Genomic DNA, 27,961 nt, shown 5'->3' with positions numbered 1-27,961 from the left:
ATTATTTCACTATCACAATTCCACTGGGTCAGAAGTTCATATACACCAAGTTCACTGTGCCTTTAAACAGCTTGTATGATGTTATGGATTTAGAAGCTTCTGATAGGCTAATTGACATCATTTGAGTCAATTGGAGGTGTACCTGTGGATGTATTTCAAGGCCTACCTTCAAACTCAGTGTATCTTTGCTTGACATCATGGGAAAATCAAAAGAAATCAGCCAAGACCTCAGAATTTTTTTGGGGACCTCCACAAGTCTGGTTCATCCTTGGGAGCAATTTCAAAACGCCTGAAGGTACCACGTTCATCTGTACAAACAATAGTACGCAAGTATAAACACCATGGGACCACGCAGCTGTCATACTGCTCAGGAAGGAGACACGTTCTGTCTCCTAGAGATGAACGTACTTTGGTGCGAAAAGTGCAAATCAATCCCAGAACAGCAAAGGACCTTGTGGAGATGCTGGAGAAAACAGGTACGGAAGTATCTATATCCACAGTAAAACAAGCCCTATATCGACATAACCTGAATTACCGCTCAGCGAGGAAGAAGTCACTGCTCCAAAACCGCCATGAAAAAGCCAGACTACGGTTCGAAACTGCACATGGGGACAAAGATTGTACTTTTTGGAGAAATCTCCTCTGGTCTGGTGAAACAAAAATGTAACTGTTTGGCCATAATGACCATCGTTATGTTTGGAGAAAAAATGAAAGGCTTGCAAGCCGAAGAACCCCATCCCAACTGTGAAGCACAGGGGTGGCAGCATCATGTTGTGGAGGTGCTTTGCTGCAGGAGGTACTGGTGCACTTCACAAAATAGATGGCATCATGAGGTAGGACAATTATGTGGATATATTGCTTGGTCGCAAATGGGTCTTCCAAATGGACAATGACCGCAAGCATACTTCTAAAGTTGTGGCAAAATGACTTAAGGACAACAAAGTCAAGGTATTGGAGTGGCCACCACAAAGCCCTGACCTCAATCCTATAGAACATTTGTGGGCAGAACTGAAAAAGCATGTGCGAGCAAGGAAGCCTACAAACCTGACTCAGTTACACCAGCTCTGTCAGGAGGAATGGGCCAGAATTCACCCAACTTATTTTGGGAAGCTTGTGGAAGGCTATCTGAAACATTTGGCACAAGTTAAACAATTTAAAGGCAATGCTACCAAATATTAATTGAGGGTATGTAAACTTCTGACCCACTGGGAATGTGACGAAATAAATAAAAGCTGAAATAAGTCATTCTCTCTGCTATTATTCTGACATTTCACATTCTTAAAATAAAGTGGTGATCCTAACTGATCTAAGACAGATAATTTTTACTAGGATTAAATGTCAGGAACTGTGAAAAACTGAGTTTAAATGCATTTGACCAAGGTGTATGTAAAGTTCCTCTTTCCATCTCGTCTCTCTTATTTAACACCTGGGGTTGCATCCCAAAATAGCACCCTATTCCCTATATAGTGCGCTACTTTTCACCAGAGTCCTATAGAGGCCCAGGTCAGATGTAGTGCACTATGAAGGGAATAAGGTGCCAATTTGAGATGTGGCCTGTTCAATACATCTTCATCAACACTACAGAGACAGAAGTCAGCCAATAGCAGCTTTTAATTCACATTATGATTTTCACCCAGGCCTTTGTCTGTTTCGATGTTTCATAATAGATCATTATTGCAATAACACACTAATATTGCAGGAAATATATAGTAACAGAAATAGCAATTATACTATAGTGCTAGTAATAAAATAAAGAATTGATGATCCTAATTTAGTGGCCGATTGTTAGATACCAAATGGCTGCTCATTGTGTTTGTCACAATATGGGAGCTTGCCAAGGTTTTAAAGAACCACCCCCCAAAAAAGACAACATGATTATTCTGAACTATCCATAACATTAACCCAAACTCTTTAATAGCATACTGTGCATTATCCAGGAAATCAAGTTGTTTTCAGCTCTGTAAGACTGAGCGATCTCTGCGTCACTCTTTCTATCCCGCTATCATCTCATCTCTCCTTTAATAGCATTTCATCAAGCACTTTCGAGCCATAGGAGTCAGACTAATCTGATCATCTGATTATGACATGGCTGATTACATCATGAGTGCAGGTCAGTTGCCATGACGAAAGGCAGTGTTCTTTATGCTTGGCTGATAGGGGAAACAGGAGTGAGAACAGGGACACCTAGTGGTTGTCTGAGACATTAACACCAGGTTTACATCCTTTGGCATGAATAAGAACAGATTGAGTTGAACCCTCTACTGCAGGGGGTCAAACTAATTTTGCCCTGGGGGCTGCATTTGGTTTTCAACAAGTTCCAGAGAGCTGCAATGAATATTGATTATTTCCTCACCATTAACATTTGCAAGAGAAAGTTCTCTATCCATCGTTTTGAGAATTTACGATACTCCCTGACTGTCTAGCTTTAATTTAGGCAATTATTAGCGAGCTGGACCGTCAAGACATATTATATGGACAGTCAAAACATAGTATATAGTCATTTGAAAGTATATTGAGTTAGTTTTCTCCAAAAACCAAAAACTCCTCGCTTTCACCAGCAATTCAATATGGCATTTATGTAAGTGATAAAACAATCTCTTTCTGCTTGTGTGTATGTGTGTAATATATTAGTGTGTGTGTGTGTGTGTGTAATATATTAGTGTGTGTGTGTGTGTGTGTATAATATATTAGTGTGTGTGTGTGTGTGTGTGTATGTGTGTAATATATTAGTGTGTGTGTGTATGTGTGTAATATATTAGTGTGTGTGTGTGTGTGTGTATAATATATTAGTGTGTGTGTGTGTGTGTGTGTATAATATATTAGTGTGTGTGTGTGTGTGTGTGTGTGTGTGTAATATATTAGTGGATGTGTGTTTGTGTGTATTTCTGTATTGTGTATGGTTCATATTATTCAGTCTGTAGAGATTCTCCTCTGTGTATGGTACTGGACTGGCATCAGAAACCAAGTATCACTGTATCCCTCTATCTCCTTCATACTCCTCCTCTTCTCTAGCTCTGGGAGAAGTACTCCAGAACGATGCGCAGGTGTCCCAGGCGATCTTTGAGGGAGGGCAGAGACAGCACAGTGGTCTGGTAGGCAGGGTCCAGCTGGAGAACTGACAACAACCACCAACACCAAGCTGGACCGTTATTGGAGGCCTGAGGGAGAGAGACAGGGAGATAAGGGACATTGAGAGAGAGAAACAGGGAGAAAATGAGAGACAGAGAGAAGGGAGAGAGAGTGACAGGGAGAAAGGGGGGAGAGAGAGAGAGAGAGAGAGAGAGAGACAGGGAGAAAAGGAGAGAGAGAGACCGGGAGAGAAGGGAGATAGAGAAAACCGGGAGAGAGAGAGACAGGGAGAGATGATATTAGACACAAGATAAGTACTGGTCTGGGAGTGGTAGGTGATAGGCACGGTCTGTCTGTAAGTGTGTGAGTACCTGTATGTTGTCGTCCTTGTCAGGCATGGTTCCATACTGTCTGCTGATCTGTTCTCTGAGGCGTGTGTTGAGGCGTGTGTACCAGTCCTGGGCCTGCTCATACACACTGTCATGGAGGCTCTGCAACAGGTCCAACTCTGACCCCTCAGCCTGGGAACATAGGAGGAGATTCTCTATGAAAAATACACACAGTACAAATGATTCTGTTCACACATTTATACTCTCTTTAGTCTTTATTTGATTCATCTCTCTCACACATGGACCTGACTATCACCTACCCCTTCCAGACCAGAACTCATCTAATGTCCAGTCATATATTCTCTCTCTCGCAGACCAGAACTCACTTATTGTCTAATATTCCCTCTCTCTCTCCCTCCCACTCCCTCCCCGATCCCTCCCTCCCATGCCCTCCTGAGATATACCCACTAGGGTGCTTAACATTGACTTTACAAACTGTTGCTTGGAAACAGGCAAAGTACCAGTGGAACACTCACTGAAGAACTAGCTAATAAAATAGCACTTGTAAACTTCCTCAGGAGTGATCAGTTGATCACAGGGGTCATCCAGGGCCAGGAGTAGGTTAGAACAACCGGTGGTATCGTACCTTGTGGTCCTCCATGTATTCTATATCAGCAGTGTGGTATCTAGCTCTCTTCAGTGTGTGTGGGATTGTACCTTGTGGTCCTCCGTGTATTCTATATCAGCAGTGTGGTATCTAGCTCTCTTCAGTGTGTGTGGGATTGTACCTTGTGGTCCTCCATGTATTCTATATCAGCAGTGTGGTATCTAGCTCTCTTCAGTGTGTGTGGGATTGTACCTTGTGGTCCTCCATGTATTCTATATCAGCAGTGTGGTATCTAGCTCTCTTCAGTGTGTGTGGGATTGTACCTTGTGGTCCTCCATGTATTCTATATCAGCAGTGTGGTATCTAGCTCTCTTCAGTGTGTGTGGGATTGTACCTTGTGGTCCTCCATGTATTCTATATCAGCAGCGTGGTATCTAGCTCTCTTCAGTGTGTGTGGGATTGTACCTTGTGGTCCTCCATGTATTCTATATCAGCAGTGTGGTATCTAGCTCTCTTCAGTGTGTGTGGGATTGTACCTTGTGGTCCTCCATGTATTCTATATCAGCAGCGTGGTATCTAGCTCTCTTCAGTGTGTGTGGGATTGTACCTTGTGGTCCTCCATGTATTCTATATCAGCAGTGTGGTATCTAGCTCTCTTCAGTGTGTGTGGGATTGTACCTTGTGGTCCTCCATGTATTCTATATCAGCAGTGTGGTATCTAGCTCTCTTCAGTGTGTGTGGGATTGTACCTTGTGGTCCTCCATGTATTCTATATCAGCAGTGTGGTATCTAGCTCTCTTCAGCGTGTGTGGGATTGTACCTTGTGGTCCTGCATGTATTCTATATCAGCAGTGTGGTATCTAGCTCTCTTCAGTGTGTGTGGGATTGTACCTTGTGGTCCTCCATGTATTCTATATCAGCAGTGTGGTATCTAGCTCTCTTCAGTGTGTGTGGGATTGTACCTTGTGGTCCTGCATGTATTCTATATCAGCAGTGTGGTATCTAGCTCTCTTCAGTGTGTGTGGGATTGTACCTTGTGGTCCTCCATGTATTCTATATCAGCAGCGTGGTATCTAGCTCTCTTCAGTGTCTGTGGGATTGTACCTTGTGGTCCTCCATGTATTCTATATCAGCAGTGTGGTATCTAGCTCTCTTCAGTGTGTGTGGGATTGTACCTTGTGGTCCTCCATGTATTCTATATCAGCAGTGTGGTATCTAGCTCTCTTCAGTGTGTGTGGGATTGTACCTTGTGGTCCTCCATGTACTCTATATCAGCAGTGTGGTATCTAGCTCTCTTCAGTGTGTGTGGGATTGTACCTTGTGGTCCTCCATGTACTCTATATCAGCAGTGTGGTATCTAGCTCTCTTCAGTGTGTGTGGGATTGTACCTTGTGGTCCTCCATGTATTCTATATCAGCAGTGTGGTATCTAGCTCTCTTCAGTGTGTGTGGGATTGTACCTTGTGGTCCTCCATGTATTCTATATCAGCAGCGTGGTATCTAGCTCTCTTCGGTGTGTGTGGGATTGTACCTTGTGGTCCTCCATGTATTCTATATCAGCAGTGTGGTATCTAGCTCTCTTCAGTGTGTGTGGGATTGTACCTTGTGGTCCTCCATGTATTCTATATCAGCAGTGTGGTATCTAGCTCTCTTCAGTGTGTGTGGGATTGTACCTTGTGGTATTCCATGTATTCTATATCAGCAGTGTGGTATCTAGCTCTCTTCAGTGTGTGTGGGATTGTACCTTGTGGTCCTCCATGTATTCTATATCAGCAGTGTGGTATCTAGCTCTCTTCAGTGTGTGTGGGATTGTACCTTGTGGTCCTCCATGTACTCTATATCAGCAGTGTGGTATCTAGCTCTCTTCAGTGTGTGTGGGATTGTACCTTGTGGTCCTGCATGTATTCTATATCAGCAGTGTGGTATCTAGCTCTCTTCAGTGTGTGTGGGATTGTACCTTGTGGTCCTCCATGTACTCTATATCAGCAGTGTGGTATCTAGCTCTCTTCAGTGTGTGTGGGATTGTACCTTGTGGTCCTCCATGTACTCTATATCAGCAGTGTGGTATCTAGCTCTCTTCAGTGTGTGTGGGATTGTACCTTGTGGTCCTCCATGTATTCTATATCAGCAGCCTGGTATCTAGCTCTCTTCAGTGTGTGTGGGATTGTACCTTGTGGTCCTCCATGTATTCTATATCAGCAGTGTGGTATCTAGCTCTCTTCAGTGTGTGTGGGATTGTACCTTGTGGTCCTCCATGTATTCTATATCAGCGGTGTGGTATCTAGCTCTCTTCAGTGTGTGTGGGATTGTACCTTGTGGTCCTCCATGTATTCTATATCAGCAGTGTGGTATCTAGCTCTCTTCGGTGTGTGTGGGATTGTACCTTGTGGTCCTCCATGTATTCTATATCAGCAGTGTGGTATCTAGCTCTCTTCAGCGTGTGTGGGATTGTACCTTGTGGTCCTCCATGTATTCTATATCAGCAGTGTGGTATCTAGCTCTCTTCAGTGTGTGTGGGATTGTACCTTGTGGTCCTCCATGTATTCTATATCAGCAGCGTGGTATCTAGCTCTCTTCAGTGTGTGTGGGATTGTACCTTGTGGTCCTCCATGTATTCTATATCAGCGGTGTGGTATCTAGCTCTCTTCAGCGTGTGTGGGATTGTACCTTGTGGTCCTCCATGTATTCTATATCAGCAGTGTGGTATCTAGCTCTCTTCAGTGTGTGTGGGATTGTACCTTGTGGTCCTCCATGTATTCTATATCAGCAGTGTGGTATCTAGCTCTCTTCAGTGTGTGTGGGATTGTACCTTGTGGTCCTCCATGTATTCTATATCAGCAGCGTGGTATCTAGCTCTCTTCAGTGTGTGTGGGATTGTACCTTGTGGTCCTCCATGTATTCTATATCAGCAGTGTGGTATCTAGCTCTCTTCAGTGTGTGTGGGATTGTACCTTGTGGTCCTCCATGTATTCTATATCAGCAGTGTGGTATCTAGCTCTCTTCAGTGTGTGTGGGATTGTACCTTGTGGTCCTCCATGTATTCTATATCAGCAGCGTGGTATCTAGCTCTCTTCAGTGTGTGTGGGATTGTACCTTGTGGTCCTCCATGTATTCTATATCAGCAGTGTGGTATCTAGCTCTCTTCAGTGTGTGTGGGATTGTACCTTGTGGTCCTCCATGTACTCTATATCAGCAGTGTGGTATCTAGCTCTCTTCAGTGTGTGTGGGATTGTACCTTGTGGTCCTCCATGTATTCTATATCAGCAGTGTGGTATCTAGCTCTCTTCAGTGTGTGTGGGATTGTACCTTGTGGTCCTCCATGTACTCTATATCAGCAGTGTGGTATCTAGCTCTCTTCAGTGTGTGTGGGATTGTACCTTGTGGTCCTCCATGTACTCTATATCAGCAGTGTGGTATCTAGCTCTCTTCAGTGTGTGTGGGATTGTACCTTGTGGTCCTCCATGTACTCTATATCAGCAGTGTGGTATCCATCTCTCTGTCCTCTCTTTAGGACCCTGAAGCGACTTCCACCCACACAGTCCACATAGGAGCGACCATCAGGCAACACCTCTAGGCTATGGATCTCCAGCATACAGCCGTAGTCTGCAAATCTGGAGGACACACACACACAGAGTCAGACACACACAGAGTCAGACACACACAGAGTCAGACACACACAGAGTCAGACACACACAGAGTCAGACACACACAGAGTCACACACACACAGAGTCAGACACACACAGAGTCAGACACACACAGAGTTGTTGGAACCTGCTGAAAGGTTCATGTGAAAGACAATCAGATCCACACCACAGTGTGACTCAGAACAGGGTGACTCAGAACAGTGTGTAAAAAGGGAAACAAGAGTCAGACACACGGTTCATTTTCATACCAGTATTTTCAGATTGTATACATCCACCACCCACCCTTTTCCATGTTCGTAGCTGCACATGCCAAACTTCCTGGTGCCCGTCTCCATGCATCGTCTCATCATGAGGCGATAACGAGGCTCGAAGATGTGGAGAGGACAGGGCACGCCAGGGTACGCCACCGCACACACAAAGATAGGGATGTCCTTAGTTAGACTGTTGGATGGAGGGAGATAGACAGAGAAACAGAGAGGATGCAAAGAGACAGGGAGGCAGAGAATGCAGAGACAGACAAAGAGGATCCAGAGAGAGAGAGAGAGAGAGAGAGAGAGAGGATGCAGAGAGACAGAGACAGACAGAGATGATCCAGAGAGAGAGATAGAGGATGCAGAGAGACAGAGAATGCAGAGACAGACAGAGAGGATGCAGAGAGAGAGAGAGAGACAGACAGACAGAGAGAGACAGAGAGGATGCAGAGAGAGCGAGAGACAGAGAGAGAGAGAGAGAGAGAGAGAGAGAGAGAGCGGATGCAGACAGAGAGGATGCAGAGAGAGAGACAGAGAGGATGCAGAGAGAGCGAGAGAGAGAGAGGATGCAGAGAGAGCGAGAGAGAGAGAGAGAGGATGCAGAGAGAGAGACAGAGAGGATGCAGAGAGAGAGACAGAGAGGATGCAGAGAGAGAGAGAGAGGATGCAGAGAGAGAGAGAGAGAGAGAGAGAGGATGCAGAGAGGATGCAGAGAGAGAGAGAGACAGAGAGGATGCAGAGAGGATGCAGAGAGAGCGAGAGACAGAGAGGGACAGAGAGGATGCAGAGAGAGAGAGAGACAGAGGATGCAGAGAGGATGCAGAGAGAGAGAGAGACAGAGAGGGACAGAGAGGATGCAGAGAGAGAGAGAGACAGAGAGGGACAGAGAGGATGCAGAGAGACAGACAGAGAGGGACAGAGAGGATGCAGAGAGAGAGAGAGACAGAGAGGATGCAGAGAGGATGCAGAGAGAGAGAGAGACAGAGAGGGACAGAGAGGATGCAGAGAGACAGACAGAGAGGGACAGAGAGGATGCAGAGAGAGCGAGAGACAGAGAGGGACAGAGAGGATGCAGAGAGAGCGAGAGACAGAGAGGGACAGAGAGGATGCAGAGGATGCAGAGAGACAGAGAGGGACAGAGAGGATGCAGAGAGAGCGAGAGACAGAGAGGGACAGAGAGGATGCAGAGAGAGCGAGAGACAGAGAGGGACAGAGAGGATGCAGAGAGACAGACAGAGAGATTGATTGTTAATTTCACTTTTGTTTATGATCTACTTCACTTGCTTTGGCAATGTAAGCATATGTTCCCCATGCCAATAGAGCCCTTAAATTGAATTGAGAGAGAGAAATATATCGGGGCAACAGTAGGGTTAAGAAGGAGGTGTGTATTTTGAAAAAACAAAAGTCCATGTCTCTTTTCTGTGTCGCTGTTCTCCAGCAGCTGGTGCTGTTGCTGTGTGCGGTGCCTTGCCAATGATCTCACGGTCATAACGTCTTTAACTCTTTCCGGTATGAGGAGTCTGATGCCTGTTGCCACAGTTACCATTAAGGTTGCCAACTCACCCCAAGCTCATTCTGGCGATCATATGATAGTTCATCAACATTTTCACGTTTCAGTCTCCCATTTCTTTCAGGCATTAAGAAATAGTTCCAAAGCTCGTTTTACAGGTAAGGGACAATTTTGGTAGCCTGGTTAAACCAGACTGAACGCTGCACCCACAAAGGGGAAACGTAGAGAAATCAGTTTGAGTGCCAGGCTAAAGTTCTGTGAGACTCTAGAACAAACCTGGAGGATTCGACATTGACCCCTGTTTACCCCTGGTTACAGTGCGTCAGCGACAAGACTCACTTGGAGAGTTCGGCCATCTCAGTCTCGTGGACCTGCTTCCTCTCAGCCAGCTGCAGGGGGAAGAGGCGGGACATGATCTCCTGCAGCAACACTGTGGGGTTGTACTTCCTGTTCTTAAAGTACTACACAAGGAAACAAAAAGTGATTCAGCATTAAATGGGAAGAAATGTAACAAATAAGTTTACCCCAGTTAAAGTGATCCCTCTTGGGTTATAAACATGGCAACATAAAAAAACAGTACAAAGCAGACCTTCCATTGTAACTATATATAATGTGTTCCTGATTAAGGCCATAGACTATGTACATAGACGAAGACCCTGGTTATGTAGAATGCTGTCATGACTCTCCTGTGAGGAGCCAAAGATCCGGTCACAGTGGATCAGCTCTACAGAGCTCTCTCTCACACAGAGCGGTGGAGGGGATTGGAATGTCTTTGTGTCTTATGAAGAGTTTGCCGCCCAAAACTACAACATCAAACAATGGACACTGGGACAATATATTACAACATCTGAATGTTGGGGATGATGAGAGATGGAATATGGAAAATGAATGTCTATTTTGTGATGTCATTAAAATGATCAAAAATACATTATAATGGAAAATTTAAGAGCTTTCACACTGTATCAGATGTACATCTAAATGTTGTAAACATTTTATGATTAACTTCTCTAGGGTAGGGGGCAGCATTTGGAATTTTGGATGAAAAGCATGCCCAAATTAAACTGCCTTCTACTCGGGCCCAGAAGATAGGATATGCATATAATTAGTAGATGTGGATAGAAAACACTCTAAAGTTTCCAAAACTGTTAAAATAATGTCTGGGAGTATAACAGAACTGATTTGGCAGGCCAAAACCTGAGAAAAATCCATTCAGGAAGTAGGATTGTTTTTTAAAAGTGTTCTATTCAATGCCATTACAGTATCCATTGACTTAGGACTCAAATTTCAGTTCCTATGCCTTCCACTAGATGTCAACAGTCTTTAGAAATTGTCTCAGGTTTGTATTCTGAAAAATGAGGGAGTAAGAGCAGTCTGAATGAGTGGACCCTGCCGTATAACAGAGCTTTTTCATTAGCGTGACCAGAGAGAGTGCCTTTCTTGTTTATCTTTTATTTTGACGATATTATTGTCCAGTTGAAATATTATATATCATTTAGGCTAAAAACAACCTGAGGATTGAATATAAACATTGTTTGACATGTTTCTATGAACTTTACGAATACAATTTGGATTTTTTTGTCTGCCTGTTTTGACTTTGTTTGAGCCTGTGGATTACTGAAGAAAACGCGAACAAAATGGGGGTTTTCGGATACAAAGAGAGACTTTATCGAACAAAAGGAACATTTATTGAATAAATTAATGTCTTCTGAGTGCAAACATATGAAGATCATCAAAGGGAATATTTTATCTCTATTTCTGACTTGTGTAACTCTTCTACTTGGCTGGCTACTGTGTAATGATTTGTCTGCTGGGCAATGTTCTCAAATAATTGTAAGATACGCTTTCGCCGTAAAGCATTTTTGAAATCTGACACCGTGGTTGGATTCACAAGAAGTTCATCTTTAAACCTATGTTTAATAGTTGTATCTTTTCTGAATTTTTATAATGAGTATTTCTGTATTTGTATTTGGCGCTCTGCAATCTCACTGGATGTTGGCCAGGTGGAACATACCCTAGAGAGGTTAAATATGAAACTATTTTTGAAAAGATAGAAATGTGATTTTATCCTTCTGATTGAGAATTGTGTTTAATGTAAACTTGTACCCAGTCAGTAGCCACGCCCAAGTGAGCTCAGGGTTCATGTTAACATGGCAGAACGCCCTCCAAGACCAGAGTGCTGAAAAGGACTCACTAGCGAAATTTACATTAGACCAGAGAACATGAAGCTGTGGCCCACACGTTGAAATGGTTAAAACTACAAGACCAGACAGCATGGAGGGGTGGCTACACGGCTGAAAATGGTAAGACCCTCTGAAACTCTCAACGGGTGAAGGTAAAGACCAAACATTCACAGTCTGCAGCTGTGCATGTAAAGTAATCTACGACTGAAAGATTAGTGGAAGAAGTTCTGTGCGTCCATGAATCCACGTAAGTCCACCGACTCTGTTACCTTTCATCTGAACTATCTGTTGCGATCCGGCTCAAAGGACCATTGAAAGATTAGTGGAATCTGTGTGGGTAGCTGGACAGGTAGGATGACTGACAGTGAAGGTGAACAGGTGGTCACATGTCAGGTGACAGAGGAATGGATGAGACTGAGGCTGGAATTCCTTTAACCATAAAGTGGTATATTTACTGAGTAGTCTGTGCTGCATGAAAGAATACAAACAGTGAATGGTTATTCAATCTATAATCCCCATTAGTTTGATATCATAGTCGATCAGTTAGCAAACAATGAAGTTTCTCATTGTCTTCATGTGTACATGTAATTCATTTCATTACATATTAACCATATCGATTGCATAATTGGCCTATGAGGATCCGTAGGGCCATGATCATTGACCATTCACATTACACAATATGTTTGAAGCGTTCTGCGGTAATAACTATAAACAATAACTGATGGCCCACTCTCACGATCGCAACAGATATTTCAGATGAAAGGTAACAGAGTCGGTGGACTTACGTGGATTCATGGACGCACAGAACTTCTGGATCAGACGGAGTAAAGGAAGAGAAAGCAGCGAGATCAGGCAATGGCTATTTCCTCCTTTAATGGGGATGAGATCTGTTGGTCATTGCCACCTGACCTAATTAAAGCGCCCCTGGTCCAGCTAAGTAAGTGGCCATGAATTAAAGGATTATTCCACCAACTCCATGGGCCTTTTCTACAGCCACCCTGGAAATGTGTTAAATTCCACACTCCTCAAAAAGGCCATTGCTCCCCATCCTCTGAATTCCCAGTAGATGACCCTTTGGATTGGCAAGGTGAGCTCGGCTCACAAGGTAGAGGAAAGGCCAGCACTGAGTTCCAGCCTAGGCATTGACAGCTGTTTCTTGGGTGCGACCCTGGACCTAGCCATGACAAAGGAGACATGGGTGTGGCCTGCCTTATCCTCCACGCTTAGATAGGAAACCACCCCATAAGTGCGCTCCGAAGCATCACAGAACACATGCAGTTCCAGGCATGATCCCAGTTGGTCAGCACAGGGTGGTACATAACATCTTGGCATTTGGACTACAGATAGCTCTGATAACTCTGTTTCCCAACAGATCCATCGTTCCACTAGATCAGCCGGGTGGATCGGTTCATCCCAGTCCCTCTTGGTCTGCCACAGGTCCTGGACTAAGACTTTGGCCCGGGTTGTGTATGGCAGGATATACCCAGGGGGATCGTATTGACTGGCCAGGGTCCGATAGATGTGTGCAGAGTGGGGGTTTCGGTACAGAGGGCTGAGCGGTGCTTGTACCCAAGGGTATCCGGTAAGCAACTCCATCTCAGTCCTAGAGTGGGCTCTTGTGGGTTAGCGCTAGACTGCGATAGCCATAGTTCACTGCTACTGGACCTGGCTTGTGGCGGGAGGTGGTGGATAACCTCTGCTCTGTTACTAGCCCACTGTTGGACCTCAAATCCCCCTTTGGACAGGAGATTCCGTACTTTATCAAGGAGTGCTTTCGCTTCAGCCGTGGATGGGATGCTCTGTAAGCAGTTATCCACATAGAAGGCATTTTCCACTGAATCCCATACCTCTGGGTCACTGTCTGGGTGCTCCCTTGTGTGTCTCAGCAGAGTGTATATGGCACAGCAAGGACTGCAGGTGGTGCCAAATGGGAGTACTTGCCATTCATATACGCTCTGCAGAGACACGCACGGGCGCACCCAGACAGTGAGCCAGAGGTATGGGATTCAGTGGAAAATGGCTTCTATGTGATCAAAGATAAAAGGGAAGACAGATCCCGCTCACCACCACGTGGTACACCTGAGGTATCTATTCTAACAGAAACTCTAAGACAGAAGAAGCCTACAACTAAGAAGGACATGGTGACCTCTGGTGGACAACCAGAGACTTACATCAAACCACTTCCCATAGAACCATCGAGTTCAACAGAGAGATGACAAAGACATCTATGCGTAAATACAAACATTGCATTTCTTTTCCGAATGAGCGGTCGTTCATGTGCAAAGTATTCATATTCCGGTGAGCGTAGCTTCCAAATGTATGTACGATAAGTTGACCCTCTTTGTTGTCCCTCTCCTTACCTACCCCTCACTTTCCATTTCGTAACCAAACAGTCATGCTTTTGTTACTCCACTACGGACCTGCTTTCATTGTATTATGTATGTAATCAATAACCTATACCGTGTGTGTTTACGTATTCTGTGTGAAGATTTAGTTAGTAAATAAATAATTAAGCCAATTTGTGTAACGCTGATTCATCACTTAGGTTAGGGTTCGTGCAGATATCCAATAATTATGCGATGTTCAGAATGAGACTGATGAGGTATTATTAACTGTTATTGATGTAAGAGATATTTATGAATCTTTAGAGTTTAAGTCAGGAGATAGAAACTCAGTAAACAACTTTTCCCGTGGTGCCCCAAATTCCTAATGAGTTAAATGTTACATGATGAATTTAATTGAGTAATAATTAAACATAGTAGCTAATTATTCAATAAATAGCAGTCATCACATTAATGACAGTCACATCACAAGAGTGGCTTGCAAAATGATTCAGACCCCATAAATTGATTTCATTGTAATTTTTTGTCAACAATCTACACAAAATACTGTAATGTCAAAGTGGAAGAACAATTATATGTTTTCTACAGATTAATAGAACTGAAATAACTCAAATATTCTATTCAGCTCACTGTTAGAACACCTTTGGCATTAATTACAGCTGTGAGTCTTCTTGGCTAATTCTATAAGATCTTTGCACACCTGAATTGTGCAATATTTAAGCATGATTCTTTAAAAAAATTATTCAAGCTGTGTCAAGAAGTTGGGGATCATGGCTAGACAGCAATTTTCAAGTCTTGCCATAGATTTTCAAGCAGATTTAAGTCAAAACTGTAATTTGGCCACTCAGGAACATTCACTGTCTTCTTGGTAAGCAACTACAGTGTAGATTTGGCTTTGTGTTTTAGGTTATTGTCCTGTTGAAAGATGAATTCCTCTCTTAGTGTCTGGTGTAAAGCAGACTGAAGCAGGTTTTCCTCTAGGATTTTGCCTGTGCTTAGCTCCATCCATCCTGTTTCTTTTCATCCTGAAAAACTCCCAAGTATTTGCCGATGTCAAGCATACCCATATCATGATGCAGCCACCACCATGCTTGAAAATAAGGAGGCAGTTACTCAGTGATGTGTTGTGTTTTCCCCAAACAGAAGGCTTTACCTTACAGAATCAATTTAGGATAAACAAAGGGGCGGAATACTTACAGTATGCAACGACTATATTTTAATTATTAATTTTTTATTTATATATAAAAATAAAAAAATCTTCCACATTATTTTGTGTAGATTGCTGACAAAAAAAACACACAATTAAATCCATTCTAATCCCACTTTGTAACACAATAAAATGTGAATAATTTTGCACGGCATTGTAGTTACGTAGACTACTTATGTAGACACAAGTTACATAAACCACTGTTACCTAGACCACAGTTAGGTAGGCCGTAGTTACCTCCTGTAGTGGCTGTTTGCAAAGGGGGCAGCGGAGGTTGTGGTCGAGGCTTCTCTCGAGGCAGGTCCTACAGAAGGTGTGTCCACAGGGAGTGGTCACTGGCTCATAGAACAGCCTGTAGAGGTACAGCACTAAGATCAGAGTACAGCACAAGTTTCTCAACAATAACACAGTACCACAATACTCCACAGGATCTACCATCTATGGAAACTACTAACCTGATACAGAGGGGACATTCAAAGTCAGACACAGTGAGGACACTCAGAGAGTCTCTTCTGTCCAGACTGCAGCCTCCTAAGGGAGACAACATAGAACCATTATCAACCATCAACATGTGTCTATTCTCTCTTCCAGTGTGTGTGTGTGTGTGTGTGTATGCGTGTGTGTGTTCTATGTACCCCTACTGTGCCTCTCCTCCTTCCTCATCATCATCTCCTCATCATCCTCGGCTGTAGGGAGGAAGGACACAGCCTGACAGAGACTGAGACAGCACTCAGTACTGGTCCCATGTTTCACCTTTGACCCGTTCTCAGAGTCTCCTCTCCTGTCCCCGTCGGCCCCCTCCTCCTGAGGGAATCGGAGGCTTTCGGCGTGGCTGTGTGTGTGGCTTTGTGTGGGTCCAGTGGGGAAGAGGCTTGTGATGGGGGGGCAGGGGTCTCTGAGGTACTCCGACACCACCTGGAGGATCTGGGGCACCTCCTCTGGAACTGACATGCCTTCTGCCTCCAGGATCTGACCAGGGGAAACAGACACACAAATCAATCAATAAATCCATCCATTATAATGGACCTTTACATTTTCAATTAACTGCCCTTTTTCTGGCCTACAAATTGCTTTTGACAAACAAATCAGTCTGGGAAAAAATGTGCTGCCCTCCGCTGAATTTTAAAATCCCAAAGTGGCCCTAGAGCTGAAATGATTGCCCACCCCTGCTGTACTTAGTATACAGTACGTGTTTAGGTTGTCTAACATTGTTCCAAAGCATTCCATTCTTTAAAAAAATCCTAGAAGCAGCAAATACCACCCATTCCTAGAACCTGACCCGATACAGTCATTCAGCCAAGCAGTCACTGACACACTCAGCTAGTGAGATTGAATGAGCCAGTCTGTAGTAAAGAGTCAGTAAATGAGCCAGTCTGTAGTAAACAGTCAGTAAATGAACCAGTCTGTAGTAAACAGTCAGTAAATGAACCAGTCTGTAGTAAACAGTCAGTAAATGAACCAGTCGGTAGTAAACAGTCAGTAAATGAACCAGTTGGTAGTAAACAGTCAGTAAATGAACCAGTCTGTAGTAAACAGTCAGTAAATGAACCAGTCGGTAGTAAACAGTCAGTAAATGAACCAGTCTGTAGTAAACAGTCAGTAAATGAACCAGTCGGTAGTAAACAGTCAGTAAATGAACCAGTCTGTAGTAAACAGTCAGTAAATGAACCAGTCGGTAGTAAACAGTCAGTAAATGAACCAGTCCGTAGTAAACAGTCAGTAAATGAACCAGTCGGTAGTAAACAGTCAGTAAATGAACCAGTCCGTAGTAAACAGTCAGTAAATGAACCAGTCGGTAGTAAACAGTCAGTAAATGAACCAGTCCGTAGTAAACAGTCAGTAAATGAACCAGTCCGTAGTAAACAGTCAGTAAATGAGCCAGTTAGTAAAGGAGCCAGTCAGTATTGGCTATAGCTACTGACCTTTTTAATCTGGCTCTTGGCAGGAGTGAAGTCGGCCTGTAGCTTGAGACAGCGGTGAAACTGGATCAGGGCTTCAGACTGACGTCCCATCTCCAGTAACGCATTACCTTTACGAAAGAAACCCTGGAGAGAACAGACAAGATGGAGAATAATGGATGGGCGAGAGAGAGATAGATAGAGGTAGAGAGAGAAGGAGAGCGAGAGGTAGAGAGAGATCGATAGATAGAGGTAGAGAGAGAAGGAGAGCGAGAGGTAGAGAGAGATTGATAGATAGAGGTAGAGAGAGAAGGAGAGCGAGAGGTAGAGAGAGAGAGAGATAGATAGAGGTAGAGAGAGAAGGAGAGCGAGAGGTAGAGAGAGAGAGAGAGATAGATAGAGGTAGAGAGAGAAGGAGAGCGAGAGGTAGAGAGAGATTTAGAGAGGAATGGAAAATGGGAGCGAGAGGAATGGGAGAGAGAGAGAGAGGTAGAGAGAGAGGAACTGTGTGATCCTATGTGTGCTCAGGTTTTGTTTGCAGAACTCCCTAAGCTCTCTCTGGCACAGAAGGATGAAATGGTTGTCCCATGAACTGGCAAAGGCATAACCTAGATGTCCCCCGGCTGTGCCCCGGGGGTCGATGCACTCCCAGTGGAGTGCATCGAAAAAAACTCCTAAAAACTCCTGGGGAATAATTGGACTGGACTTCTTTTGCGTGTTGTGTGAATGCGTGGGGGTAGGAGAGTTGCCGATGAGCTGCCATCGGGCGGCTCTGACTCTCCTGCCCAAAAACGGGGACTTGTGTGAACTTAAGAACTGGAGGCCTGTGGCATTGCTCTGTGCGAACTTCAATATAGTTGCCGAGGTCCTCGCTAGCAGACTGAAGTTCCATCTGGACTCTATAGTACACAAGGACCAGACATATTGTGTATCGGAACGCTCAATCACGGCCAACTTGTTCTTATTAATCAGGGACATGTTGGACTTGTCGAGAGTTTCTAATGTGAACTTTGGACTGTTCTCTCTAAAGAAAGCTTTTGATAGAGTGGGCCATGAGTATCTGTTCAGTGATGTCTTTGTTTGGGTTTGAGGAAAGGTTTTTGGCTTGTGTGAAGATGTTGTATGCCGGGGCGTCATGTATGGTCAAGGAGGGAGGGGGGCTCAGTAGGCCAGTCTGGGTGAGACGGGGCATTAGACAAGGATGCCCTCTATCGGAGGAGTTATATACATTAGCCAGTGAACCTTTTCTGTGCCTCATACGCAGGAGACTGCAGGGAGTGTGCGAGACAGGCATGGGTGTGTTGACAGGCATTGCAGTGTCGGAAAATACAGATTACGTTTCTGTGATGGTCAGGGATGGGCAAGATATGCAGGCACTAGAGACGAGTCTGAAGGTGTACGAGGGAGCTTCGTCAACTAAGGTGAGCTGGGGAAAGAGCAACGCTCTGTTATATGGGGCATGGGGGGATAGGGCCCCCCCACTGCTTCTATGGGGTTTACAGTGGAGTTGTGAAGGGCTTAAAATGTTGGGGATATACCTGGGCTTGGAGAGGTGGGTCAGGAAGAACTGGGAGGGGGTTTCACAGGTAGTGGTGTCAAGACTGGCCAGGTGGTGGCTCCTGTCCCAAGTGTCATATAGAGGGAGGGTGCTGATAATCAACAACCTGCTGGCATCTTTCCTGTGGCATAAACTGGCTGTCCTCAACCCCCCGCTGGTCTGCTCACAGATCTGCACCCCAAACTGGTGGATTTTTTCTGGTCGTGTCATCACTGGCTGAGGGCAGCAGTGTTGTACATGTCCGTCTAAGAAAGAGGACAGGGCCTGGTCGAACTGGAGAGCCGGGTGGCTGCATTCCGACTAAAGGCGGCGCAGAGACTACTGTACCATCCTGATTTCGGCTGGAGGGAACCAACACGTGTGCTGCTGAGGGGAGCTGGTGGATTAGGGTTGGACCGGCAGCTGTTCCTCATGAGGCTGGAGGCTGAGCACAGCAGGTCTCTCTGATTTTTACTCTGCAGTGCTGAGGGCCTGGCAGCTGCTAAGGTCCACATGAGAAGGGGGTGTGGAGCCTGGGCTGTGGGAGAAGCTTATCTTCCACAATCCAGCCATCCTTTTGAGATTGGTTCAGTCGACCACCCTGCAGAAGCGACTGATGGCAACGTGTTTACTAAGACTGGGAGACCGGCGGCTATGTGGGGAGGAGAGGTGGAAAACCATGGAAGTCCTGGCACAACAAACAGGACTAACATCTCTTAGGCTGCTGGAGAGATTCCTGGAGGAGGTCCAGGAGACACTGTCTGAGTCGGTAACAGGGGTTTTTGAGCGGGCAAAGGGGGTGGGGCGACCAATGTTTCCGCCACTGCAGGTGACGGCAGAGACTGGGGACTGGCAAGGGGGTATTGAGGACTTATTAGACTTTAACACTCCTGGCCTGGGGGAGTTTTTAGGGGGTGTGAGGTAAAGCATGTTAGAATGTCTGTGTGAGAGGTTGGGGTGGAGTTTACTGTTGGGATGTTTATAATGGGGTACAGGTATTCAAATAAGGAAAAGGCCAAATGTGTGTTGTTTAATTTTCAGTTTGCTCAGGCAAAGTTGGCTATTTGGCTAACAAGGAGGAACAGGGTCAAAGGTGGGGGGATAACAGACCATTTTCTATTGGCATGGTCTCTGCGTGCCTTAAGATGCAATTTGAGTTCTTATAAAATTATTAAAAAGTGTGGAGATATTTAAGGAAATATGGTGTGTCGAGGAGGCCATCTCTGTGGCTGAGGAAGATGGTTTGGATATACGGTTGTAGAAGTGGTGAGGCTTTGGTTATTGTGATGTGTGATGTTGTTTTGTATCGTGTGTTAGAGGGCAAGATAAGTATGCAGCACAGGGGATATTTGTTTTTTAAAGGGGGGTGTGGGGTTGGTGAGGTCTCCCCCTCTCTCTCCCCCTCCTTCTCTCCAGTTGTTTGGGGCGTGTTTCTTACCTCTGTCCACTTGGGGCGAACGCAGCAAAGGTCTTCAAGGTCCCTCAGGGCATCAGAGAACAGTCCCAGTCCCATACTGGCCTCTGCTCTCCACACCTTCAGACTCACATCCCCAGGGGCTGGGGGAGGGAGCATAGTGCATAACAGTGATCATTATCAGTGATAGCTTCCCAGTCAGAATTGGGTTAGTTCGATTTGCCCTATCAGGAATATTAGACAATCTCCCAAAAACCTGAAGTTACAATATGAGCTACAAGTTGCACAATCATCTGACCTCACACCCTCACCTTCCCTCCTCCCCCAATACCAGGGTTCTTTGGGTGTAGCATGCTACCTGCAAGCTTTACAGCAAAGCCTGCAGAGTATTAATATAATGAGTGTATCAAAACAATGGAGTGAAACCCAACCTGTTATGCATAGTCCTGTGTGGTGCATAGAAACTGTTATTCATGCAACGTGTTTGGTGCACTGACACCCTCAGTATGACAACACAGTCAGAAAAGCAGTTAGCAAACTACTGGTGGGTAGAAGAGAAACATCCAGTCAGAATCAGACTTTCTCTTGTAGGAAGTTGTTTCATTCTCTGTGTAATGACAGATCATTAGTATGGAGGTTAGGCATTCATTATGAAAGATAACTCCCACACATATAAACACAATTACTTCTGCACACATAAACACAATTACCTCTGCACACATAAACACAATTACCTCTGCACACATAACCACAATTACCTCTGCACACATAACCACAATTACCTCTGCACACATAACCACAATTACCTCTGCACACATAACCACAATTACCTCTGCACACATAACCACAATTACCTCTGCACACATAACCACAATTACCTCTGCACACATAACCACAATTACCTCTGCACACATAACCACAATTACCTCTGCACACATAACCACAATGCACACATAACCCAATTACCTCTGCACACATCTGCACACATAACCACAATTACCTCTGCACACATAAACACAATTACCTCTGCACACATAACCACAATTACCTCTGCACACATAACCACAATTACCTCTGCACACATAACCACAATTACCTCTGCACACATAACCACAATTACCTCTGCACACATAACCACAATTACCTCTGCACACATAACCACAATTACCTCTGCACACATAACCACAATTACCTCTGCACACATAACCACAATTACCTCTGCACACATAAACACAATTACCTCTGCACACATAAACACAATTACCTCTGCACACATAACCACAATTACCTCTGCATGTTTAATGTATGTTGTTAGACATCACCTCAAATCTAATCTCAGCACCCAGAAACAAATCAGCTACTGGGTAAGGCTGTCATGACAGTCACGACTCAAACAGAGAGAAAATCAGCTACTGGGTAAGGCTGTCACAAGAGTCACGACTCAAACAGAGAGAAAATCAGCTACTGGGTAAGGCTGTCATGACAGTCACGACTCAAACAGAGAGACACTCAGCTACTGGGTAAGGCTGTCATGACAGTCACGACTCAAACAGAGAGACACTCAGCTACTGGGTAAGGCTGTCATGACAGTCACGACTCAAACAGAGAGAAAATCAGCTACTGGGTAAGGCTGTCATGACAGTCACGACTTAAACCGAGAGACACTCAGCTACTGGGTAAGGCTGTCATGACAGTCACGACTCAAACAGAGAGAAAATCAGCTACTGGGTAAGGCTGTCATGACAGTCACGACTTAAACAGAGAGCAGTGACAAAAATACAAGACAAGGAAACTGAATATCACCTTACACTCCTCAGCTCAACAACTCAAAAGTAACCCAGATCACTTCCCTAAACACTGCTGTGCTTCTCTGGGGGAGTGGAACTATGTGTGACGACTACTAGCATTACTGACCAAATAGTAACAGTAAGGAAGAGTCAATAACACTACAATACTTATAACACAGACAGACTAAGTGTACCCCATTTACAACAGATTACAGTGTTATACAAGGCTGGCTGTGTGGGTCGGGAGGGAGAAAGAGAAAACTATTAAAGACTACCAGAACCCACTAGATTCTCCAATTACCTTGAATGAACTACAGGACAAAATACAAACCCAAAAAGACCTGTGGTGTTGATGGTATCCTAAATGAAATGACAAATTATACAGACCACAAATTCCAATTGGCTATACTAAAACTCTTTAACATCATCCTCAGCTCTGGCATCTTCCTCAATATTTGGAACCAAGGACTGCTCACCCCAATCCACAAAAGTGGACACAAATTGGACCCCATTAACTACCGTGGGATATGCGTCAACAGCAATCTTGGGAAAATCCACTGCATTATCATTAACAGCCGACTCATACATTTCCTCAGAGAAAACAATGTACTGAGCAAATGTCAAATTGGCTTTTTAACAAATTACCATACAACAGACCACGTATTCACCCTGCACACCCAAATTGACAAACAAACAAAGGCAAAGTCTTCTCATGCTTTATTGATTTCAAAAAAGCTTTTGACTCAATTTGGCATGAGGGTCTGCTTTACAAATTGATGGAAAGCGGCGTTGGGGGATAAACATATGAAATTATAAAATCCATGTACACAAACAACAAGAGTGCAGTTAAAATGGGAAAAAATATATATTTCTTTCCACAGGGCCGTTGGGTGATACAGGGATGCAGCTTGAGCTATACCCGTTTTTTGTGTTTTTTGTTGTTGAATTTTACCCCTTTTTCTCCCCAATTTCATGGTATCCAATTGTTAGTAGCTACTATCTTGTCTCATCGCTACAACTCCCGTACAGGCTCGGGAGAGACGAAGGTTGAAAGTAATGCGTCCTCCGATACGCAACCCAACCAAGCCGCATTGCTTCTTAACACCCGGAAGCCAGCCGCACCAATGTGTCGGAGGAAACACTGTGCACCTGGCAACCTTGGTTAGCGCGCACTGCGCCCGGCCCGCCACAGGAGTCGCTGGTGTGCGATGAGACGAGGATATCCCTACCGGCCAAACCCTCCCTAACCCGGATGACGCTAGGCCAATTGTGCGTCGCCCCACGGACCACCCGGTCGCGGCCGGTTACGACAGAGCCTGGGCGCGAACCCAGAGTCTCTGGAGGCATAGCTGTCGCTGCAGTACAGCGCCCTTAAAATACCCACTTTTACATAATACAGAACCAGTCAAAAGTTTGGACAAACCTACTCATTCCCAGGTTTTTCTTAATGTTTACTATTTTCTACATTGTAGCACAACAGTGAAGACATCAAAACTATGAAATAACACATATGGATCATGTAGTAACCAAAAAAGTATTAAACAAATCAAAATACATTTAATATTTTCCACCCTTTGCCTTGATGACACCTTTGCACACTCTTGGCATTCTCTCAACCAGCTTCACGAAGAATGCTTTTCCAACCGTCTTGAAGGAGTTCCCACATATGCTGAACACTTGTTGGCTGCTTTTCCTTCACTCTGTGATCCAACTCATCCCAAACCATCTCAATTTGGTTGAGGTCGGGTGATTGTGGAGGCCAGGTCATCTGATGCAGCACTCAATCACTCTCCTTCTTGGTCAAATAGTCCTTACACAGCCTGGAGGTGTGTTGGGTCTTTGTCCTGTTGAAAAACAAATGATAGTCCCACTAAGCCCAAACCAGATGGGATGCCGTATCGCTGCAGAATGCTGTTGTAGCCATGCTGGTTAAGTCTGCCTTGAATTCTAAATAAACCACTGACAGTGTCACCAGCAAAGCACCCCCGCACCATCACACCTCCTCCTCCATGCTTCACAGTGGGAACCACACATGCAGAGATCATCCGTTCGCCTACTCTGCATCTCACAAAGACATGGCGGTTAGAACCAAAAATCTCAAATGTGGACTCATCAGAACAAAGGACAGATTTCCACTGGTCTAATGTCCATTGTTCGTATTTCTAGGCACAAGCAAGTCACTTCTTGTTATTGGTGTCCTTTAGAAGTGGTTTCTTTGCAGCAACTCAACCATGAAGGCCTGATTCACGCAGTCTCCTCTGAACAGTTGCTGTCGAGATGTGTCTGTTACTTGAACTCTGAGGTACATTTAACTCCAATGAATGTATCCTCTAGAGCAGGTCACTCTGGGGCTTCCTTTCCAGTGGCGGTCCTCATGAGAGCCAGTTTCATCATAGCGCTTGATGGTTTTTGCGACTGCACTTGAAGAAACCTTAAAATTTCTTGAAATGTTCCGCATTGACTGAGCTTTATGTCTTAAAGTTATGATGGACTGTCGTTTCTCTTTCCTTATTTGAGCTGTTGCAATAATATGGACTTGGTCTTTTACCAGATAGGGGTGGTTTACAGAAGATCGCCCTACCTTGTCACAACACAACTGATTGGCTCAAACGCATTAAGAAGGAAAGAAATTCCACAAATTAACTTTTACCAAGGCACACCTGTTCATTGAAATGCATTCCAGGTGACAACCTTATGAAGCATTTTGACAGAATGCCAAGAGTGTGCAGAGCTGTCATCAAGGCAAAGGGTGGCGAACTTTAAAGACTCTTAAATATTTAACACATTTTTGGTTACTACATGATTCCATGTGTTATTTCACACAATGTAGAATATAGTAAAAATAAAGAAAAGCCCTAGAATGACTATGTGTCTAAACTTTGGACTGGTACTGTATATCAACATATTGGCGAGGGCACAAGAACAGTCTGCAGCACCCAGCCTCAGCCTACTAGAATCTGAAGTTCAATGTCTACTGTTCGCTGATGATCTGGTGTTTCTGTCCCCAACCAAGGAGGGCCAACAGCAGCAACTAGATCTTCTGCACAGATTCTGTCAGACCTGGGCCCTGACAGACCTGGGCCCTGACAGACCTGGGCCCTGACAGACCTGGGCCCTGACAGACCTGGGCCCTGACAGTAAATCTCAGTAAGACCAAAATAATGGGGTTCCAAAAAAGGTTCAGTTGCTAGGACCACAAATATAAATTCCATCTAGACACCGGTGCCCTAAAGCACACAAAATACTATACATATCTCGGCCTAAACATCAGCACCACAGGTAACTTCCACAAAGCTGTGAACGATCTGACAAGGCAAGGCCCTTCTGATGAAGGCCTGAGGCTGAAACATATTTGTTTTGTTTGATAAACTCCCATGTCTGCAGTGGTGAAAAAAGTACCCAATTGTCAAACTCCTGAAGGTACCACGTTCATCTGTACAAACAATAGTACACAAGTATAAACACAATGGGACCACGCAGCCGTCATACCGCTCAGGAAGGAGACGTGTTCTGTCTCCTAGAGATTAATGTACTTTGGAGCGAAAAGTGCAAATCAATCCCAGAACAACAGCAAAGGACCTTGTGAAGATGCTGGAGGAAACAGGTACAAAAGTATCTATATCCACAGTAAAACGAGTCCTATATGTACATAACCTGAAAGGCAGCTCAGCAATGAAGAAGACACTGCTCCAAAACCGCCATAAAAAAGCCAGACTACGGTTTGCAACTGCTCATGGGGACAAAGATCATACTTTTTGGAGAAATGTCCTCTGGTCTGATGAAACAAAAATAGAACTGTTTGGCCATAATGACCAGTTAGGTTTGGAGGAAAAGGGGGAGGCTTGCAAGCCGAAGAACACCTTCCCAACAGTGAAGCACGGGGTGGCAGCATAATATTGTGGGGGTGCTTTTCTGCATGAGGGACTTGTGCACTTCACAAAATAGATGGCATCATGAGGTAGGACAATTATGTGGATATATTGAAGCAACATCAAGACATCAGTCAGGAAGTTAAAGTTTGGTCGCAAATGGGTCTTCCAAATGGACAATGACCCCAAGCATACTTCCAAAGTTGTGGCAAAATGGCTTAAGGACAACAAAGTCAAGGTATTGGAGTGGCCACCACAAAGCCCTGACCTCAATCCCACAGAACATTTGTGGGCAGAACTGAAAAAGCATGTGCGAGCAAGGAGGCCTACAAACCTGACTCAGTTACACCAGCTCTGTCAGGAGGAATGGGCCAAAATTCACCCAACTTATTGTGGGAAGCTTGTGGAAGGCTACCCGAAACGTTTGACCAAACTAAACAATTTAAATGCAATGCTACCAAACCCTCAATTAGTATATGTAAACTTCTGACCCACTGGGAATGTGATGAAATAAATAAAAGCTTAAATAAATAATTCTGCCTACTATTATTCTTTCACATTCTTAAAATAAAGTGATCCTAACTGACCTAAAACAGTGAATTTTTACACAGATTAAATGTCAGGAATTGTGAAAAACTGAGTTTAAATGCATCTGGCTAAGGTGTTGTAAACTTCAAACTCCAACTGTATAAGCCATGCACAAACACATTATATGTTGCCTATGAACATGTGTAGAATAGATGGGAGGCAAAGTACATGGGCCAAAAGAATTAGAACTGCATTTTATCACAGGCTTATAAAGAGAACTGAATTAACAGAATATAACTGCATTCAATTAAAGCCGGTTCTTACAACTGTGATATCTGGTTAGTTTTATAAATTTGGTTATATATATGTTATATATGTTGGACCACTGTGACTGCCTCCCAACACGTGACTCTTATCTGACCAGGCTACTGGCTACAACAGGAGTGCATGCCAGGTCACTACACCAATACATACAGTATTTTATTTAACCTGTATTTAACCAGGAAAAGCCCGTTGAGGTTAGAAGCCTCTTTTGCGAGGGGAGCCTGATTCTGTAGGCTATTTTGCACTGAAGACAAATAAAGACAATTAAAGCAATTTCATCTGAGTACATTAATATATCGGAATGAACTTCAGGTGTGTGTGTTTTTATTAGTCAGCATGATCATTTTACATCCTACGTCTTGGCTGGAGTTTCTTTGGGCAAACATCTGTGTAACGTAAATGTACGTAATCAGGGTTTACACAACGTATACACATTTCATCGTAGGCCTGTACTGCAGCCTCGTCGAGGGTTGCGTAAGGAATTGTCATCCCCAAACATACTCAAGTTCACACATTATTTTTTAGAAACCTACCTAGTCGTATCCCTTCATCCGCGATGCGTAAAGCTTCTGTGAACTCGCTGGTTTTGAGTTTCTCCAGAATATGGCATTTCATCCTCGTTTCTTCTGGGCAGCACTTCTCAATGACACTGAATATCAGGATGGTGTTCTTGATGTTTTTGGCGTCTCTCTGTTTAAATCTTTCCTTGCAGGCTGGGCACCTGGATGGCAAGTAGTTCCCCAGGCAGCTCCGGCAGAACGAGTGACCACAGGACATGGTGGCCGGTTCACACATGAGGAACAGGCAGATTGGGCACTCAAGTAGATCCATGGTGGCGGGGTTGTGTCACCCCAGCTGGTCCGTGCTTTCTCTCTCAGGTTATACGATTATCGACGCGGACGCTTCCCAGTCAGTCACATGCGACATGGTTTCAGTGGGTTAAGTAACGTGCGCTGCTTATGGTTAAGTAACGTGATCTTCTTATTAGTCCCAATCTATCCTTCCTGTCTTTCTAATCACCATCTAAACAACGACAGACACCCCTCTCCGATTCAAATGAACTGACTCCTAGCCTATTTCTGATCCTGTAAACAAAGGCTCTCTGAACCCAAGATCCAACCGTAAAGCCCTTATAGTGTAATTCCAACAGACAAAACCCTTCCGATTCATTCACACGCGTTTTCCATCGTCAAACATAAAGTAACGTCTTCCCTTTCCTAGAAACATGATGAATATAAAGTCCGATCGCTTCTAGTCTGGTTGTCTTCAACTCTGAACTCCAACACTAGACCAATTTTGGGTCAGAATTTTAACAACGATTCCTCGAATGTTTCGGCCTCGGACTCTACTGTAAAAACACAGCTGGGAGATGTCAGTTTATCACCCTGTTACGCATTGTACTGATGAAGCTCGACAAAGCCCAAGCCATACAGTGTAACACCAATACCTTACATAAATAAAGATC

General features: G+C 44.4%; 1 protein-coding gene across 1 annotated transcript; it reads right to left on the bottom strand.

The window, feature by feature from the left end:
• Positions 1-1,593: 1,593 nt before the first annotated feature.
• LOC139390594 (LON peptidase N-terminal domain and RING finger protein 1-like) lies at positions 1,594-27,961 on the bottom strand. Its single transcript, XM_071137815.1, has 11 exons — positions 27,030-27,961; positions 20,013-20,131; positions 17,062-17,184; positions 15,775-16,108; positions 15,595-15,670; positions 15,377-15,491; positions 9,750-9,871; positions 7,932-8,090; positions 7,453-7,615; positions 3,441-3,590; positions 1,594-3,158 (listed from the first exon to the last, which is right to left on the bottom strand). The coding sequence occupies exons 1-11, from the start codon at positions 27,325-27,327 to the stop codon at positions 3,009-3,011; spliced, it is 1,809 nt and encodes a 602-aa protein (XP_070993916.1). The 5' UTR covers positions 27,328-27,961; the 3' UTR covers positions 1,594-3,008.

Source organism: Oncorhynchus clarkii, chromosome 31, assembly GCF_045791955.1.
Source record: "Oncorhynchus clarkii lewisi isolate Uvic-CL-2024 chromosome 31, UVic_Ocla_1.0, whole genome shotgun sequence".
Taxonomy (NCBI): Eukaryota; Metazoa; Chordata; class Actinopteri; order Salmoniformes; family Salmonidae; genus Oncorhynchus; species Oncorhynchus clarkii.
This window is presented reverse-complemented; position numbering and strand designations above follow the sequence as displayed.

Bases quoted from the DNA above. Each gene is read 5' to 3' on its own strand.
- LOC139390594 (XM_071137815.1), bottom strand. From the start codon at position 27,327: ATGGATCTACTTGAGTGCCCAATCTGCCTGTTCCTCATGTGTGAACCG. The intron at 16,109-17,061 runs GTCAGTAGCTAT...TCCCCTGGTCAG, and splicing joins CCAAGAGCCAGATTAAAAAG to ATCCTGGAGGCAGAAGGCAT. The intron at 3,159-3,440 runs GTACTCACACAC...TCTCTCCCTCAG, and splicing joins ACAAGGACGACAACATACAG to GCCTCCAATAACGGTCCAGC.